The sequence below is a fragment of the Malaya genurostris genome, chromosome 2 (assembly GCF_030247185.1).
Source record: "Malaya genurostris strain Urasoe2022 chromosome 2, Malgen_1.1, whole genome shotgun sequence".
Taxonomy (NCBI): domain Eukaryota; kingdom Metazoa; phylum Arthropoda; class Insecta; order Diptera; family Culicidae; genus Malaya; species Malaya genurostris.
This window is the reverse complement of record NC_080571.1, coordinates 120,906,282-120,924,599: the sequence shown is the minus strand read 5'-3', so window position 1 is coordinate 120,924,599 and position 18,318 is coordinate 120,906,282. Positions and strand designations below refer to the sequence as shown.

Sequence of the window (18,318 nt, the reverse complement as noted above, 5' to 3'; positions counted from 1 at the left end):
AAGATTTGAGGTCGATTTAGAATTTTTTTTACGGGTGATGGTAATAAATTTTTAACACAGTTTACCCTATATTTCCGGAAGTCGGATCCAGATGAAATTCCGGAACTAGTTCGGTACAAATCGGTTCAGCCATCTCCGAGAAAAGTTAGTGCAAAAAAAAACATTACACACACATACGCACACACTCACACACACATACACACACACAAACAAACATTTTGCGTACTCGACGAACTGAGTCGAATGGTATATGACACTCGGCCCTCCGGGCCTCGGTTCAAAAGTTGGCTTTCACATTGCATAACCTTTCTATATGAGAAAGGCAAAAAATGCAATATTTGTTGATTTTCAATATGGGACTGATATGCAAGTATGGGTAGTACACATGTAAGCATTTGCGAATGAAATGCAAAGTTAGATCTGCTTTGGAATTCGAAAGATTTGAAAATAGTTCTTGTTCACTTAAGAATAATTTCCAATATCAATTAGACGAAATCGTTCTATAATTAAAAAAGCTTTATTGCTTTCTTCAAGTCCAGACTAAAATCTTAACATAGCCACGATTTGCGTAACATGCGAAACTTTACGCTATTAATATAATTGCATGCAAAGAAACCTTGAATACGAATTTGGTTTGAAGCGACTGAACACCGAAAACCTCAACACACGTAAACGCTATTGATATAATTTTGCTGGATACAAACTAAATTCTGTGATCCCATATAAAATTCCTGAATATTATTTGGATTCGAATTCCAGTTCCAGAGTTATGAGTTAAATTTGTAGAAAATAAAAATATGTGTACTAACCGTGATGGTGCGACCGATTTTTACAAACTTAGATTCAATTTCATGGTCTAAAAGACTTTCACAAAACTTCTAAATTTCACTTGGATCCGACTTACGATTCCTGAATTGTAGGGTGATTTGAGTAAAAATTCCAATTTCATATTACACACTCACTTTTCTCAGAGATGGTGAGACCGAGTTTTACAAACTTAGACTGTGCGGTCTTATGATCTTATACCCAACCTCTGAATTTCATTTTGGTCCGACTTACGGTTCCGGAGTAATAGGGTAAAGTAAGCCCTACATGTAAATATTTTCTAAACAGGCCTCAAGACTATTCCATTCACATCTTCTCTTTATTTCTCAGTAATATTGCTTTTTTAGGCCGAAACCCGCTGAATGTAAGCCATTTATGACTATGGGTACAATTCCCCTACATCTGTTTGAATTGTGATGAAGGTATTTGTTTCTGGCAGTACTCCTATCGACACTATTCTAAGTGACACACTTGATTACCAAATATATCTTTAGCAAATATCACATCTCTTCTTCAAACTCAAATTTGAAAACCCCTGGGTTATAATGGCCTGAAAGAAAAACCTTTCTTCCAATGAAAAAGGAAGATTTCATCAACAATAATGAAATAACGGTGAGTTTATTTTTGTAAAAATGTGTATTTATTTACAAACTTATAAAAATTGTAGTCTTCTCTATAAATTATAATTGCGCCTTATACTCACAAACATGTACACAAATTTCTCACGACATTGTTTAAATTAGGACTCGTATGCTTAACTTTTGAGCAAATTCTAGCAACACACCTTAGTTATCTCACACTTTTGCATTATTTCCGAACCGGTTTTCCACAATGATTGTTTAACAGAAGATCCCTAATCGAAGGGTTTTCGGTAATTTTCGCTTAAATTATGATTCAACATGCCCTGTAAGCACCTATATCACTGATTTCGTTTAGCTACCAGTCTAAAGAAGTCATTCAACGGAACTGAACTTTATTTATCGCATCCGCTGACGGAATTCCTCCAATTCGTGTATACTGGTGGAAAGCCTGCAAAGGTTAGGGTAATAGAGTCGTGAATATATAAAGTATCAAGTTCATTAACCTTCCAAACGCATTGAATAGCGCTACAATTTCTGCTCGTTTCAATTTGAACTGTGAGTTTTCCGGTTTTAATTTAGTTGTCATACTTGACTCGATTTGGTCATCGAATTTACCGGAAAATAAAATTTTAAGAGCAGTTCCCATACCTTGTACCTGCAGAACAACCTGAGATTTAACAATGTTCGCATTTTGAATTTTATTGATCCTAACTTACCTGCAACTTACCCCACAGTCGACATTTATCGCAACCAACACAATCCATTACCTTGGAGATGTTCATGAATTTTTCTCGAAATTCATTCTTCAGTTTCACAGAGGAAGTTCCTCCACTGAACATTACCGTTTCATTGAAATGTGATGGAAAACTTTCAATCACATTAAGCAAATCCTTCATCGCAACTCTCACTTCCTTATCCTCGCGTTCCCGGCCGGTAAAATATTCTTCACTCCGAAGATAAGGGGCCGCTTTTGCCAACGCTCGCATCTCCACAAGGTACGCGAAGTATAGATTGCGTAACCAGTAAGATCCTTCATTGTCGGTTGTTTGCGGACTGAATCGCCGTTCAAACTCCTCCAAATTGGGACCCCAAATCCCGGTGGGAGATACGAATCCCATTGAATTTTTCTCCGATAGAAGATAGTGCGCAGACAGATGAATGTTTATACTGGAATGCAGCCCGGAAATCATCCGGTAGAAGACTCGGTGTTCCAGGCACACCTCACTCAGAGTCATATCTTTGTATGGAATCATAGCCGAGTATCGATTTGAACGACGAATTGAATGCGATCTGCAATGAAAACCAAAATAGATGAATCAAAGTTGCGTAAAATTAAAAGTGCCATCTCTTACTGAAAGCAATTCTCCAGATATATACTGTTCCAAATTCTGCGAGCCGATTCCCCTCGATATCCGGTGTAACGTTCGGGATTAAGTAACAAATCTACATATTCAGCCCCAGGTTCGTGATCATCCAAAATACAGAAATTGTCCTGAGCCTCATCATAATCTGCCCACTTTTTAAATTCTTTGTGAGCCTTATCACTGATGCTCGTGTTCAAGTAGCCGAGCTCCACGTTTAAATCTTCATCGCAATTCGTTAACGTCTGAACTTCTTTAATGTACTGCAAAGAGAATAACACACAAAGAATTAGTTACGTGAGCAACAGCATGCTACCAAAGCACGTGGCTCTAATGAATGGTGCGTAGCGATAAGCAGGTGTTACGAATGACAAGGAACGAGACCAGTTCTAACAATCCCGCATTCCAATAAATTTATCACAGTTTTTCCTGTAGTTTCCTGCAGTATGGCAACTACAACATCCAAGCTTCGACTTCATTATTCAGTAATGCAAAATCATTTGTATGTCAATTATTCACCACAATCATAACTCACCTGATGATAAGATGTCGTGTCGCCTTTTAGTCCTGGTGGGATATCTTTTTCTTCGCATTGCTCTACGTGACAGAAGCGCATGGCACACTTGCTGTCATCCACCCAAAATGGGCATTCCTTAACCAGATTCACCTTGTAGTAGCGGAAAAAGTCTTTGACTAGAAGACTACGTAGCCGTGGATAAATCTTCACGTTATTGTAGTAGTCCACTGTGTCCACGTTGCAGCTGCAGTCGTCGATCGTTCCTTGCAACTAGAATGGACGGACAAATGTGACAAATAAGTAACTATGAAGTAAAGCAGAACAAGTGAAAAACTATTCAATAAAATTGAGTTGTATGTATTCTTTCAGTTGAACCTTTTATTATTTGACACTGTCACTACGATCACACTGTGTCGGTTGAGTTTTAGTACGAATATGAAAATACATTTATAGTATAATACAATAAATAATGATTCTCTATTTTCGGGAATCAACGAATCACTATAGATAATTTGCATAAGTTATGTCAAGTCAAAATCTCAAGTTTGACTAAAAAAGAGGTGGGAAACAAATATCGACAGTTACTTTTCCTTATAGAGCTCAATTTTTTTGTTTTTGATTATAGAAGTTTTAACCATAATGTCATTCGCCTCTTCGATCCAGAAAAACTTTCTGACTCTATGTATGGAGTTGGGAATCGAACTTGAGACTTTCTTCCGCAAATGTAAATCACTCGACAAACCTGCATTCAATGTTGCTCGAATATCAAAAATGCAACGAACGCCAATGACCATCGTTCGCTTCCCTTCGCCTTCGATAATCGCTCTGATATTCGGACTTGTCCGTATAGGGGAAGATGGGGTAAAACGTACCCCCGAAGCATAATGCACCTTTTGCTTTTCTCAAAAGTTACCAATTTTTTTCACTGAAATTTTAATGAAACTGAAAGTCCGCCATAACAACAGATAACTATAAAATTTTAAAGGCGATGGTTTAATCATATCTGGAAAACTTAAAAAAAAACAATTATGTCTCTGTTATAAGTAATTTTTGATGTTCGTTCCATAGTAATTTTCTAGGGTGAGGAAGACGATTTTAAGACGACTTCTTTGCCAATCATTCGGATTTCTAACATTAGTTCTAATACAGACGATGTATTTGCAATTTTATAGAAAAATCGTCAAATTTATCGTCTCATATTTTTTAGGGCGACAACGACCCGAATTGTGTGAGGCAAAATGCTCAAGAATTCACTTACAACAATTATCCATAAGTTTTCAATTTAATGAATAATAGTGAACAATCTTCCACCTGGCAAATATTTCGTCAACGGCAGCGAAGAATGTATTAGTAGATTCGGGCTCTACGATTATTGCTTATTGATTTTCACCCTTCTCTCTTCCGTTCAGTGAATAGTTCAACGTTGTTCGAGACGGGCATGAGTATAGACAGGATATTCGCAGCGAGAATGGGTGAATGGATTAGTTACACGAAGAATATGTGCAACATTGCCTGAATTTTCCTAGTTAACTATCAGAAAACCCGAGTTTAAATCTGCATCCATCTTTACAAACGTTTCATCAGTAAGTATCCAAAGTATTTCAAAGACAGTCTCTTTAAAACTTGCAAGCTCACATGTTGGTCATTCGACTCGGTTTCTGTGTCCGGTTCACCTGTTTGCTTGAACGATTAGAACGATAGTCTTCGCGTGAAGGCTGCACTCGCCAAAATGCTACAGCTAGAAATGATCATCAAAAATTCACTTGAGGTCCGAGATTTTTGAAACTCTCGAAGAACAAATAGTATAAATAAACAAATATTAGCTACATTTTATTTTCTAAATTGTTTTATTCGAGTCTTTTGGAATTAATGTCTGCAGATTAGACGCTGCCAATCAAATCATGTGCAACACTTGCGCCATCTTTCATAACTACCCAGAATTATTGCCATACTAAGTAACATCTTGGAAAATCTATCGACCTTCTACTTCCGTAACATCCAAGCGGAAATTGCCGACGAATAAACTCCAGATCGAGGATTTGCTTGGTGTCCGCTTTTAGGTACATAGCGTCGTCCATTTCGACCGACGATCTTCAGCAGTACCAGCAGTACTACTTCCTGGCGCAGGATTTGGCCCTTTATATTCCGTTTATCGATTCGGTTAGGCTTTTTTCTTACGTCCGTAATCAAGAAGGCCGGCTTCACTTCATTGTCTGCTAGATGAACCAGGTGAAAAATTGACCTTCTTGGTCACGTCCCGAATCGAAAAATTCAAATTGCACCTAAAGTTTTCTCTCAGCTTCCAGCTTTCACGGAGCGGCATTACTTGACTTTTCTTCCACTCGGCTGTCTGAGTCTTTTTTCTCGATTTTACCACAAGGAACACAGTCGAATTGTCGATTCTCAACTGTTTCGCGATCCACCTGTGGGACACGACCATGCTCCTAATATTTTGTTGAAACATTTTTGGGGTGGAAACCATTTCGATAACCACTCAAATTCCACTGTACTCAAAATTTCATAAATTTTTATCCATGCAATATAAAATTATACACAAAGGAAAGTGTTGTATTTTTCGAATATAGTGTTTACATACATATCGCTTTTATTTTGTGCGAGACAGTTCTCTCACAAAATAAAGCTTAGGCATAATGTCCATACCTATGTCAGAAAAAGCATGCAATTTTCAAAGCTTACAATGACGCAACCTAAAGTTCCTAGAATAAATGACTCTTTGTAAATAGAAAGACCTTCTTAATCCACCTAGTGATGTGATAATGGCTTTTTCTTGCTATTTAAATAGTCTCATAAACATATTTTTAAGATTTTATAGTCGGCCATTTGTATTGTGAGTCTATCAAATAACCTAATAGTAACTTTCAAACGCGTCTTAAATTTTCGAAATTGATTCAGCCATCTCCGAGAATTTTTTTGTCGGTTACGTCGCATATGAGATCACATCTCCCGAACCGAAAATGTTCGCCGTTACCCTTCGAAACATGATCAATGACCATATTGTAGTTTTGGAACAAGTTTATCGTCATTCATTTGGTGATCTCCGTGAAAATTGAGCGAGAACCAAAATAATGTGCTTCGTCGGTAATGCCACCTATACCATTCTATCTCCAGAACCAATAGTGATAGCTATTTGATTTTAAAAATTGATAAATAATTCAATAGTAGCTTTCAAATGAGCCTAAGTTTGTTGAAATCGGTTCAGCCATCTCCGAGTAAAATTGACATACACAGACATTTTTTTCCGATTTCGTCGAGCGGAGTCGAATGATATATAACACTATGGGTCTCCAATGCACCGTTTGAAAGTCGATTTTTCCAAAAACTTTATATCTTTTCTAAAGAGAACGGTAAAAACGACCTGAGTTTAAATGTCCCAAAACGCGAAAAATTTCTTCAAAACGGCTGAAATTTATACACAACTTTTTTAGATACATTCTTCAAATAATGAGCGAAGGAACAAAATTTTTGATCGAAATTTCCATTGTTCAAGCCACTTTGTATGTACTTAGGTTTATGGTCGCCAACAAATGATATAGATAGAGGCTCACAGGCTCCTATCTCATGTCTCCCCTTGTTTCCGTGATGACATTTGGTCAATAGAACGGCATCGACAAAGGGCCTATCGCCTTCTGTATTAGTAGCAGAATGAGAGGGAATTGATTAGTGTGTTATAACCCATCTGATGTCGTTTTTCATTGAGAACACTCGTGGAGTGTTTTGCTCGATTTGTGCACTTTTCGTGCAGTCGGGCAATCAAAACAGGTGCACTGTGTTTCATTGATTTGCACCGCACGAAAAAAATGCACTTTCGGGACAATTCGCGGGCAACTATTTTGCACTCGTTTTCTTTTCCGAGCAGCATGCGTGCAAACCAAACTTTACAAAACCGTTTCATTGATCGGCCGTCAGGGCAAAACACTGGCACCGAGCGAGTGGAATCAATGAAAAACGACATGAAAATGTCTATCAACAGGACAAATAATTCGGTTCGCCATCGTATTACTAAAGTGGATCTTATACCGATTTAATGCTGGTCCCTATCGCGAATGTAATGTATTTGGATCTTGCTTTTCTTTGAATCGCCGATTATTATTGGATTCCTAGTTCATTGATTAAAAGTAAATAGTTCTATGAAAAAGTCATCTCTCGAAAATTTGAAATTATCTCGATTTCTAGAAATAAGACCTTACAAAGGTCCTTTGAATTTCAGATGTCCAAGATATTCTTCAACAAATTTCATAAAATGCTTCAGTTGAACGGCTTAAAACAAAAGTCGAATAAATGCAACTTAGTTTAGAAACCCTGTTTAAATATTTTTTAATGCAAAAACCGGATAAAAACATTGAGAGCAAAAACCGGAATCGGGGTTTTTGCAATGCACGAAAAAAAAGCTTTGAATGCAAAAACCGGATAGAAATATTTATTTTGGAAGAACCGGTAGTCTTTGTCCGGTGTTTGCATTCAAAGCTTTTGGTATTAAAAATACCTTCCTCTTCTCTATACGGGTATCAATTAAAAGTTTCAAAACTAGAAGCATAACAATTTTCTGTCATAATTTTGAACAATAATAACTCAGTCACATGTTGATGGATTTATATAAATTAACAACCAATCGATTCTGAAACATTTAACTTGAGCATGTATTGAAAAATTGGTTTGAATCGACCTATATGTTTTCACGTACCAATCACAGTATGCCATTCGTTTGATTTCTCTCGCACGGCCGATGGTTTCGATCGTTGTTTACACCTCGAATTTCATTAGTAGTAGCAGTTCTACCCCGGTTGCTATAGGGAAGCTTCGCGTCATGCATAAAACATTGCATCGTTCTGCGTGGTATGAAGTTTCGCACAAATACACGCTTAGAAAAAGTTACTCAAAGTTTGAGTACTAGTTACTCATTTTCAAATGATACATGGAAACGTCAAAAATTGAGTAGTTATCATCAATGATATTGAGTAACTCCTACTCTAAATTTGAGTTTAACAACTCGTTTTTTTTGTTACTATTCGCAAGATCAGTCTAAAAGTTGTAATAACCATTTGTAGCAACAGGTTGTATATTTTGTTAGTGAGATCGCGTATTTCGAGGGTGAGTCGCTCAACACAAACGGTGTTGTGTCTACAAAAACCGGAATGATAAACTCCGTGTTGTGCTTTAGAATGAAACCGAATATGCTCAAATGTCATTTATGAGGAATAAGTGTATGATTGGTGCCTGAGCATAACTGACATGTATGTTAATTTACGATTGACACACTACTCCAAGCAACCACCACTTGATATAGTATTGAGTTCAATTACTTAATATTTTAATACAATACACTCAGAAAAGGAGCAATTTTTTTGCAAATTTGGTATATGTGAAATAAAATTTCACTCAAAATTTGAGTGAAAGTTACTCTATTTTTGGTACATGTACAAATAAAGTATTACTCAGTAAATGAGTATATTTTACCCAAATATCGTTTCCAGTGGAAGAACTCGAATTTGAGTAGCTTCGGAGTTACTCTAAATTAGAGTTGTTCCACTTTTTCTGTAGATGAGTGAGATCTTACTCATTTTTGAGTAACTGTTTTTAAGCGTGTAGGAATCTATCTATAAATATATGCTGTATAACATTTCATAGGTGTACATAGCAAGTAGCTCTTTCAGTGAGTTGATGATTAGATTATAAAGCGAACGCATATATCGCTTTTGCATTGTGCGTAGGTGGAATTTTCTGCCATCTGCTGCAGCCGTGTTCGCTTGAGTATATTAAATATCAATATCAAGCTATTGAAAAATCGAACAGCGTGGTCACCACGAGATAGAAAATTTTTGGACGTTTTTTTTTTTTTCAATTTACTTGAATTTGATCGAACACAGGTAGTGAAATCTTACAAATATGGATAATAAAATGATTGTTTATGTATTGTCATCAAACATATGATTTAGAACTATTAGATTTGATTTAGGAGGTGTTACACATTATTAAAAAGACTAATAAAATCAAATTTGTTTATAATTTATCAAATAATATCTAACTCTAACTAAGAGTTTCTCAGATTTCAATACAGCGTCCAACCTCACTTCTTCGAATTTGAAAATTGATTTCAGCGACCTCATAATAGATAAGCGGCCTGATTTGCAAGATAAACTCAAGATAAGGTGAAATGCGATTTTACATGTATCATTGAACAGGACCCCATGATAAACTCGGTTCACCGCGCCAGCTTCAGTTCAATTATTAGTTGCATCAAAACAACAAACGTCTGATCGCTACATGCATTGTAACGAGGACAATATTAGTTTATGTATTAATAAAATCAAGTTAAAATATGAACAAAATTGCGGAATTTTTCCTGCGTATCCAGTTATAATTAGTATGCGAAAGTAAAAATCAATGGAATTAACAGTAACATTTTGTGCGGACTGCTTCACATGTTTTCTTCCTTGTAGTATTTACGAACACTTTCCGAAGATTATCGACGCTTTTTACCGAAGGATCAAGCAAATTACACTATTACTGAGTTTACTGGTTTCCAGTTACTGATTTAGCATTTCTCGATCAAAATATATTAAATCTTCTTTGGAATCGATAAACTCGATCGACTGTTAATGAAAATAATAAATTTGTACGTTCTCTTTCTCTAAAATTATCATTATAAAATAAAATCGTTTTATTTGTCCAGTTAAAGGATATATTTTGTGCTCGGTCGTGCCTTTGTACGGTTCCTGCAAAAAATATGTTTTCAAACGATTCTTGCATTACAAAATCCGACTCCAATTTTTGCTCTCAATTCGGTTTCTGCATTCAAACATACTTAAACAGGTTTTCCAAACTAAGTTGCACCTGTCCGACTTTTGCACTCAGCCGCTCAGTTATGACATGGCATGATCTTTGAATTCGAGTTGATGTTATATATTCATATTCAAACCAAAATTATCGTCATGCTTGACTATTTTTCTCTATCCTCTTGAGTTTTACGATCAGATACAAATTTTGGTAGAGTGAGTTTCATAATATAAAAATTTTCTCATCGAACAGCCTGTCTAGTCAACTAAAAACGTTGCCTTATCAGCATTGAAACTAATTTTAAAAAATCGTTCGATTCATAAGGGTGCTTACGTAATAGCACAGAGAACAGACATCCAAGTAGAGATTTTAATTTGTCTAAGAATTTTTAAGGTTGTTTTGAAAAGCAATCATCAAGTAGCAATTCTCCTGTAGAGGCGCTTCGAGCAGCCCAGTAAACCCTTATGGGCTCTTGCATTAGAGCTTTCATACAAAGGTAATTCATGCGTGCAAAGTCGTGCGCAACGGTAATTTTTAACGGATTTTTACTTGTATGCTTTACACAGCTTTTTGCCTTTTTTTATAAATATAAAAACAGATATAGAATTCGCTCAAACTTTAGAAAAATTTTCCGAGGCCCGGAGGGCCGAATGTCATATACCAATCGATTCAGCTCGACGAACTGAGCAAATGTCCGTGTGTGTGTGTGTATGAGTGTGTGTCTGTATGTGTGTTGTCAACTAAGAGATCGAGATCTCAGAGATGGCTGGACCGATTTTGATCAAACTAGTCGCAAATGAAAGATCTCCCCGTCACCCAAAACGCTATTGAATGGTTTTGAGATCGGATGTTTACTTTTTGAGTTATACGAAGCTTTATGTCAAAATTTTCAGTTTATTGACAGTATCTGTCACAATTGACCTTGAAAACAGAATATGTTTTCAGACTTAGATTCCGCACGGTAATAGCTATCCAACAAGACATAGATTGTTAAAATCCGTCCATTTTTAACGGAGATATCGAAATTGTAGTGTAAACGACTTTTCCCCTTATTCCAGCAGTAGGAGTTTTGAGCGCTGTATGACAAAGAAATGCAAAACGGAAAACACGATTTTTTATACTGTGACATACAATTGTTTCTAAATACCAAAATGACTGTGTACAGTACAATTTGCTTTGGACCGATTTTAGCACGGTTCGTTTTTGGCAACATAATCGTTCGAATATGACATATGTAAACCAGATGATATCAGCATTTTCGAGTTGAAAGTAATTCCATAATTATATTGATTTAAACTACTTACAGCAATAAAATCTGGAAGAACATAACTTCCATATACCAAACGACTCAGTTCGTCGAGATCAGCAAATGCGTGAGTGACAAATAATTTCACTCAATTTTCTCGGAGATCCGACTTCTGATTGCGGAACCACAGGATGATATATGAAACGAAATTAAAATAATGCTATTCATTTTTCTCGTAGATGGCTGAACCGGCCAAATCGAACTTCAAAAACAAAAATTCAAATTAAAGGACTTTCAGGGTTGTTACGAAAAATTTCAAAATCAAAACGCGCGAAATCCGCGCGAAGTCAAACACTAAAACGCGCTAAATCAGCGCGAAATTGAATCTTTTTATTTTCAGTTTCAATTATAATAGAGCATTCTTCTGTTGTCAGATTTTACTCTAAATGTCTTGCTTTTCCTCCTCATCTTTTGCTATTTTATTTGGATCAGGAAAAAGTCCACTAAAACTTTCTCATCTTTTGCATCAATAGATTAAAATCCTACAAATAATACGTTTTCCCTAAATCTAGTGCTTCTATAGCAACTAAATCAAATGAAACAATAACATGAGGAACGATTTCCTGATAACATTACGTGATAAGTGAAAGTCGAAAGAATTGAAACATTTGTTAAATATGCGTCACATGCTACCAATAGACTCGTTATATCCATAACATAGGGAATTCGAAGAAAAAAATAGAATCGAAGATTACGACGACGAATGTCTAATTGTAACGATTGCAATTACTCTGAGCAATAGATCTACGACTGAAGTAGGTCTGCCGCAAAACTAGCCTTACAAAAATCTCGATGAACAAATAATAAATCGAGACCAATCAGTTTGCAGCGGTCACGGTAACTCGGTAAGTTTAATGGATATATTCATGGAATACGTCGGAGAGCTAATCGGACAAATTTGCGTTGAATCGCTCCAATGCGTTGGATATCGTTTTAGTAATAAGGTGACCAGATAATCGAAGTATATTCGAGTTGAGTGAACTAAAGAGCACTACGGAGCTTACAAGCAATGTACATCAGAGATTTTTATAGTAACGCGAATAATGAATCCTAATAGCTTAGAGGTTTAGAACATAGTAAGCTCTATGTGCTCTTTAAAATTTAACTTGGATTTCAGAACACCCAGGTCCTTAACAAACGATGCGCGTTCGAGAACAGTTTGTGAAATATTATAGTCGGACTTGAATACAGAATTTTTGCTACTTTAGATCGTTGAGATACAATAAAATTAATAACTGTCCAAGGTGACTTCCTTGAGAAACTCCAGAGGTAACAGCAAATGGTGAGGTTGTACAGGCACCTATTTCCACTATCATTTCATTACCAGTTGAATATGATCGAAGCGAATTAAAAAATGATCCGTTTAATCCCGGTTTCAAGTAGATTGACTTGGAGATCGTTATGTGATGATTGATTTTGTCGAACACAGCAGCGAAATCGATGTATATAGAATCTACTTGTAGTCGTGGTTGTAAAGAAGATATGATGAAGGAAGTGTAGGTTACTAAATTTGGGGAAGGAAGCATCAATTCCACAGATTGGAATACTATACCCTTGTTCACATAGGATTTCTTCCATATTTCAGGAAAAATTGCAGAGCGCAAAGAACAATTGTAAATGTTGGATAGTAGAACCAACAAACTATTAGAACAATTTCCTATCACCACGGATGGAATCCCAGAAATTCTTCGTTTCTTTTCTTGTCAGACTTCGCTTCGTAAGCCTGTCGTGCCAATTTTGCTTTAAGAATGCGATTTTTATCATACTCAAACTTTGTGACCATATTTTTGAAGAATAGCATTTCATTTATTACGTTCTTTGCATTATTGAATATGTTTTCACTGAGACGATATCTTCCATCAGACATCAATATCCTTGAGTGCGAAAATCTTTCGATTTCTGCATTGGAATGGGAAAACGCAATCACATATATCGAAAAATTTTGTAATTCCTGGTAACATCTCTGTTGAAATAGCAACTTGTATCACTCGAGTTCGAAGAGCATGAAATCTAAATTTTGTCCACTGAACATTTTCTAGAACCGCCTTCTAGTAAATTTTGGTTTTATCAAGGTGAAAGTTCACCAATTCGGCCAGCTCGACCAGTTGCTGAAACGTTCGCCCATCTTTAAATTTTTAGGGTTTCATAAAATTCACAAGCTTCAAAAATTTACAAAGAACTTTTTTTATTCGAACGAATGATTCACAAACATGGAATGATTTTTTTTAATTCGCGCGAAATCCGCGCCATAGCATCAAAATCTCAGCAGAAACCGCGCTAAATCCGCGAAAATCGCGAAATTCGCGAAAACCGCGAAATTCGCGCGACCGTAACAACCCTGGACTTAAGGTCCCATACAAAATTGGTGAAGTTTATCCGATTCTGGAATTACAGATGATGAGTTTTTAAATTTCATACCGATATAGAAGATGTAAATTGTTTGGCGTATTAATTTATGGCCATTCGAATCATTTTGGGTTATGCTAGTTCCTGAATACCGGCTCTGGAAGTACCATAAATAATGATGAAAAAAATAATGACGACGGAACTTACTTCGACATCTCATGGAATGTTCAATCGATTGTCACACGTTAAGATTGAAATTCGATACGATTTGCAGTTTCGAAATTACAGGGTAATGAGTGATTAAAATCTTAATTTGCCGTTTAAAACGACGATAATTAAAATAATGTCATGAGAACTAAAACACCTAAGAATATCCATGCAAAAAACACATGCGGATTGATAAAAAAAAGGTATCATCTCACTGCTAGGTGGATTAATCACGTTTTTGAAAAAGTTTGTACTAGCTTGGATGTCTGTCTTCTGTGGTAACAGTAAAAAAATACAGCGAAAGAGCCGGTCCACTCCGAGTACAACCTCAGTACTGTTCTACAGAGAGCAGAATTTTACTACTGACAGCAACACCTAATCAGCGAAGGTTTGGAAGAGCGAAAAAACGAGGTAACGAACAGTCGTGGGTAGAGGAAGACAGTAACTTGGCAGTTTCATGACCATCATTCTGCGGACTGTCGTGACAAAAGCAATCTCAAAGCTGTCATAAGAGAAAGTATATGACAGTTTTCGAAAACCGTAATGAGGCAGTACTTTTGGTAAACTTGATTTGTACATTGCATTAAGACGGGATAAATAGATAGTTCGGTTATCTCGGGACACTATTTGCGCTGCATTTGAAATGGTCATCGGAATTCGATTGAGTAAATATCTAACCAAGTCCAGGGTTAAAGTTATTGGCAAGTGTAAACAAAACACATATTTTTCCTAAAACCGCCACCTGACTGGGATAGGGTATACACACACGCTTTCCTTTATAACATGTAATTAGATATATTCAATATAAACTGCGAATTCACTGATGACTAAAAAACGAATCGTAGAAATAAGATTTAGTTAAATCTTCATATCAAATATTTCTGTTGAAATACAATTTATAAACATTATCCAACTACACGAACTGGTTGTGCAATACGTACAAGGTGACTTTCGTTTTATTTTTCTACCAACACCGTTTAAAGTAATCGATAATAAGTTTCTGAAAGTATATTAAACTTTTGAAAGAATAGCTCAATCAAGCTCATCCAAAAATGGCGAAAATCTATATGGGCTTGATATGCAAGTATGGGCAGTATATGTAATATCCATTTGACATTTTTTCAACACTACTTGTGATTATTTAGAGGTTTTGATTTGTGAAAAGTGTCCATTACTATTTTCATTTGTTTTATGTTTCGTCTTCGACTCATCAGTGCTTTAGCAGATTATGTAGAAAAACTAATACTACCTCACAAATCGAAATAAACCGCTAGGCAGACGGAAAGTAAGCGCTTTTGTGTTGCACCTAAGTGCAAAGTCTATACTGACGTATCAGACAAAGACAAATAAATATATAGTAGTCATTTTGGGGGGTTAGAAATGGCTTGAGCACACAAAAATTGAACATTATTCGTTATTAATTGAAGTTTGGACCACTAATTATCTGAAATATATAGTTTTATCTACTCGAAATATTTTTAATGAGTGATGATATCGAAAATCTGTTTAAAATTGATCGAGCTGTAGATGTTCAAGATTTGATCCCTGTTTGTAGGTTTTTTTTTTTAATTTTGGATATACAAACCCTACATAGAAAACACAGACGTGGTCTCAAAATCATATTCCATATTCCAGCTGCGACGAACCGGTTTTTCCGTGTATATTTCAGTTTTATTGACCAAATTCGCCTGTGCTGAAGCTATCTTTTATTTGCGCAATCTTTTACACGCGACACTTTATTTGAAGTACCTTAGATACTATTCTAAAAAGGACTTTAATACCAGACCACGTTTAAATACAAAAAGTTGTGCAATCTCATCTTGAAATGAAAGCTTGGTTTTTCTCAAGTAACAGCAATAGTGTAAAGTAGGGTAACAGAGGTATTTTGGCCCACTTTGTAAAAATATCCAAAAAATGTTGTAATATCTTCGAAAAACCCTTCCACAATAGGTAATATGATGCGATAAGCTTCTAATTGATGTAACATGGGTTACTTAACATAGGTTAAATCCATAAAGTTTGTTAGGTGGGCATATATAAAGTGGCCAAAATACCTCTGATACCCTATATTTTATTAAACAGTTCAGGCATGTCATCTTTACTTACTAATTGTAATATTGTGTTTTCAAGGGGTATTCTTATTTATTCCAGAATACGTAATTTTGTTCTTTCGAAGAACATTTCATTGGTAAAATTTCATACAATTTTTTATCTCATCATTCAGCAACAGTAGATCTTAATATGCAAAGCTTTTTAAAATATGTATTGAAACAGACTAACAAAATGCCTCAATAGAACCAGAGCGGGGGTGTATAGAAAATGAATTCACTATGCTGATAAAATAATTAGCACTTGATATCGGAAACTTGTACAATAACTATGTATTTTTTTATATTCATGAAAATGACGTGTAATTGCAACCCTCCCGAAATATTCATTCTACGCATAGCTACACATGCATGCCTACGTAGCCAAAATTTGTACAGTTAAGTCCATCAAGTAGAGGAACCACCCACCAACGAAAACGCGCACAAATCGCCATCATCGATACATACCTGACAGAAACAGAACCGATCCTGTGTCTGATCGTCACCATCCTTGTAAAAATAGCCACTGGAATTATTCACTACAACTATTAGCGCCACAAAACTAACAATAAACCACTGGAATTGGTGCAAATGACCCGAAGACCTCCTCCGGAACTGTGTTATTGACACTGACATTGTTGTCGCTGCTCCATTCATTTGTTGCAAAGTCTAGGAATGTTATTATTTACACTGCACAGTTATTCAACTTTCTATTCAAGCTTGTGCATTTGTTTTCGCTTTTGTCTACTTCCGCAGTCGATGTTTGTAACCAGAACAGTAGAATCGTCCAATCGCTTCAACCGTGAACAACTAATCTTCATTTTTCAATCCACAATTTGATCGCTGTGATACGTTTTTGGATTTTCCACTAGGAAAACTACACGTCAACACTCAGCAACAAAGCGGCCAGGCCCGATGAATGACGTTCGTATTCACTATCACGTCCCACCCGGGTTTTCACTCCCACTGACAGCTTACTTTGGAAGCTGACTGAATCTATCAAAGTAACAGCAATCACAACGGTAGCGAATCACATACTGAAATGAGTGCATCGTATTGTGAAAATCGCAGCCTTCTATCACAGCTGGTCGTCAACAAAACTCGCAAAAGCAACACGCGAACAGGGTTGCCACATATACAGATTAATCTGCATTTTACAGATTTTTCAGATAAATTTGTGATCAAGATTCTGTATATGCAGATTACAGATTTTTGGCAATAAATACAGATTTGTACAGATTTTTGATAGCGTGGATTAACAATTGAATAAAGATCAAGTTAAAATATATTAAATAATAGTATTGATTATTTTTTCAAAGTGAAAACATTATCCTGATTGTGTGTTAATTCTAAAAAGACGATAAAACTAAATGTAAAAGAGTATGTTAAAGACAGTAAACACAGATGTTCTATCTGCTAATAAAGATTTGTTTATGCTTACTTTTATTTACAACTAGTGTAGCGTAATTGCTTATGCTTTTTAAAATTGCTTCTGATAAGATGAAAAGATGATGGTAAAGAAAAAAGATTGCCAATTAATCAATCAGATTAAGTTTCACTTTCAGATTGGATTTTGAAAGTTTTTCGTCAAATCAGTATTTCGAGAGGCTCCAACGCAAAAACAACTTCCAGCGTTTTTTCAACTACAAAATCATAAAATTCAGACTAAGAAAAGTTTTGATTTCATTAAATTTGGGTTCTAAAGACTTTTTCATTCCATTGTGCTTCGATTTCTTATCACTTCTATATACAGATTTTCAATACAGGGTTTGAGCTCCCGATACAGATTTACAGATTTTTCTTCTGAAAAATGCAGATTTAAATGTGACAACCCTGCACGCGAATGGCACGTAGCTATACGGATGACGAAGGCAAAACAGAAATCAAACAACTCTTACGACGTCAAAGTACAGAATGTCAAATCGTAGTTCAATGCAGAGCCGTTTTTGGCTGCTTGTTCGCTGCAGTAGCGTACAAGAATGTTGCACTCAATGTGATAGATGCGTCTGATTTAAACTAATGATGTTTCTATTACATGTTATGATTCATTTATAGGTCTGAATTTAGTATGTTGAAGCCAAATTTCTGTATAAATGAGATGATATTTCGCCCGATGATGAGTGAAATAATCTTTGCTGCAAAGGAATCGAATTCATATTATTATCGAATATTGTACACAACATGGCATTCAACTGGGTGGCGGGCGTTATGCGTCACATAAAAATTGAGCTAAAATTATTTACCAGTAGCACTCATTGAGCATCTAATTTGATCTAATATTTTCAACTGATTA

At 35.9% G+C, this 18,318-nt stretch overlaps 1 protein-coding gene across 1 annotated transcript; it reads right to left on the bottom strand.

The window, feature by feature from the left end:
- Positions 1-1,469: 1,469 nt before the first annotated feature.
- On the bottom strand, positions 1,470-17,135 carry LOC131430438 (ero1-like protein). Its single transcript, XM_058595438.1, has 6 exons — positions 16,494-17,135; positions 3,303-3,554; positions 2,759-3,030; positions 2,123-2,696; positions 1,910-2,061; positions 1,470-1,854 (listed from the first exon to the last, which is right to left on the bottom strand). The coding sequence occupies exons 1-6, from the start codon at positions 16,680-16,682 to the stop codon at positions 1,803-1,805; spliced, it is 1,491 nt and encodes a 496-aa protein (XP_058451421.1). The 5' UTR covers positions 16,683-17,135; the 3' UTR covers positions 1,470-1,802.
- Between the last annotated feature and the right edge of the window lie 1,183 nt (positions 17,136-18,318).

Bases quoted from the DNA above. Each gene is read 5' to 3' on its own strand.
- LOC131430438 (XM_058595438.1), bottom strand. From the start codon at position 16,682: ATGAATGGAGCAGCGACAACAATGTCAGTGTCAATAACACAGTTCCGG. The intron at 2,697-2,758 runs GTAAGAGATGGC...TTTTCATTGCAG, and splicing joins TATCTGGAGAATTGCTTTCA to ATCGCATTCAATTCGTCGTT. The intron at 2,062-2,122 runs GTAAGTTAGGAT...GTTGTTCTGCAG, and splicing joins GACTGTGGGGTAAGTTGCAG to GTACAAGGTATGGGAACTGC.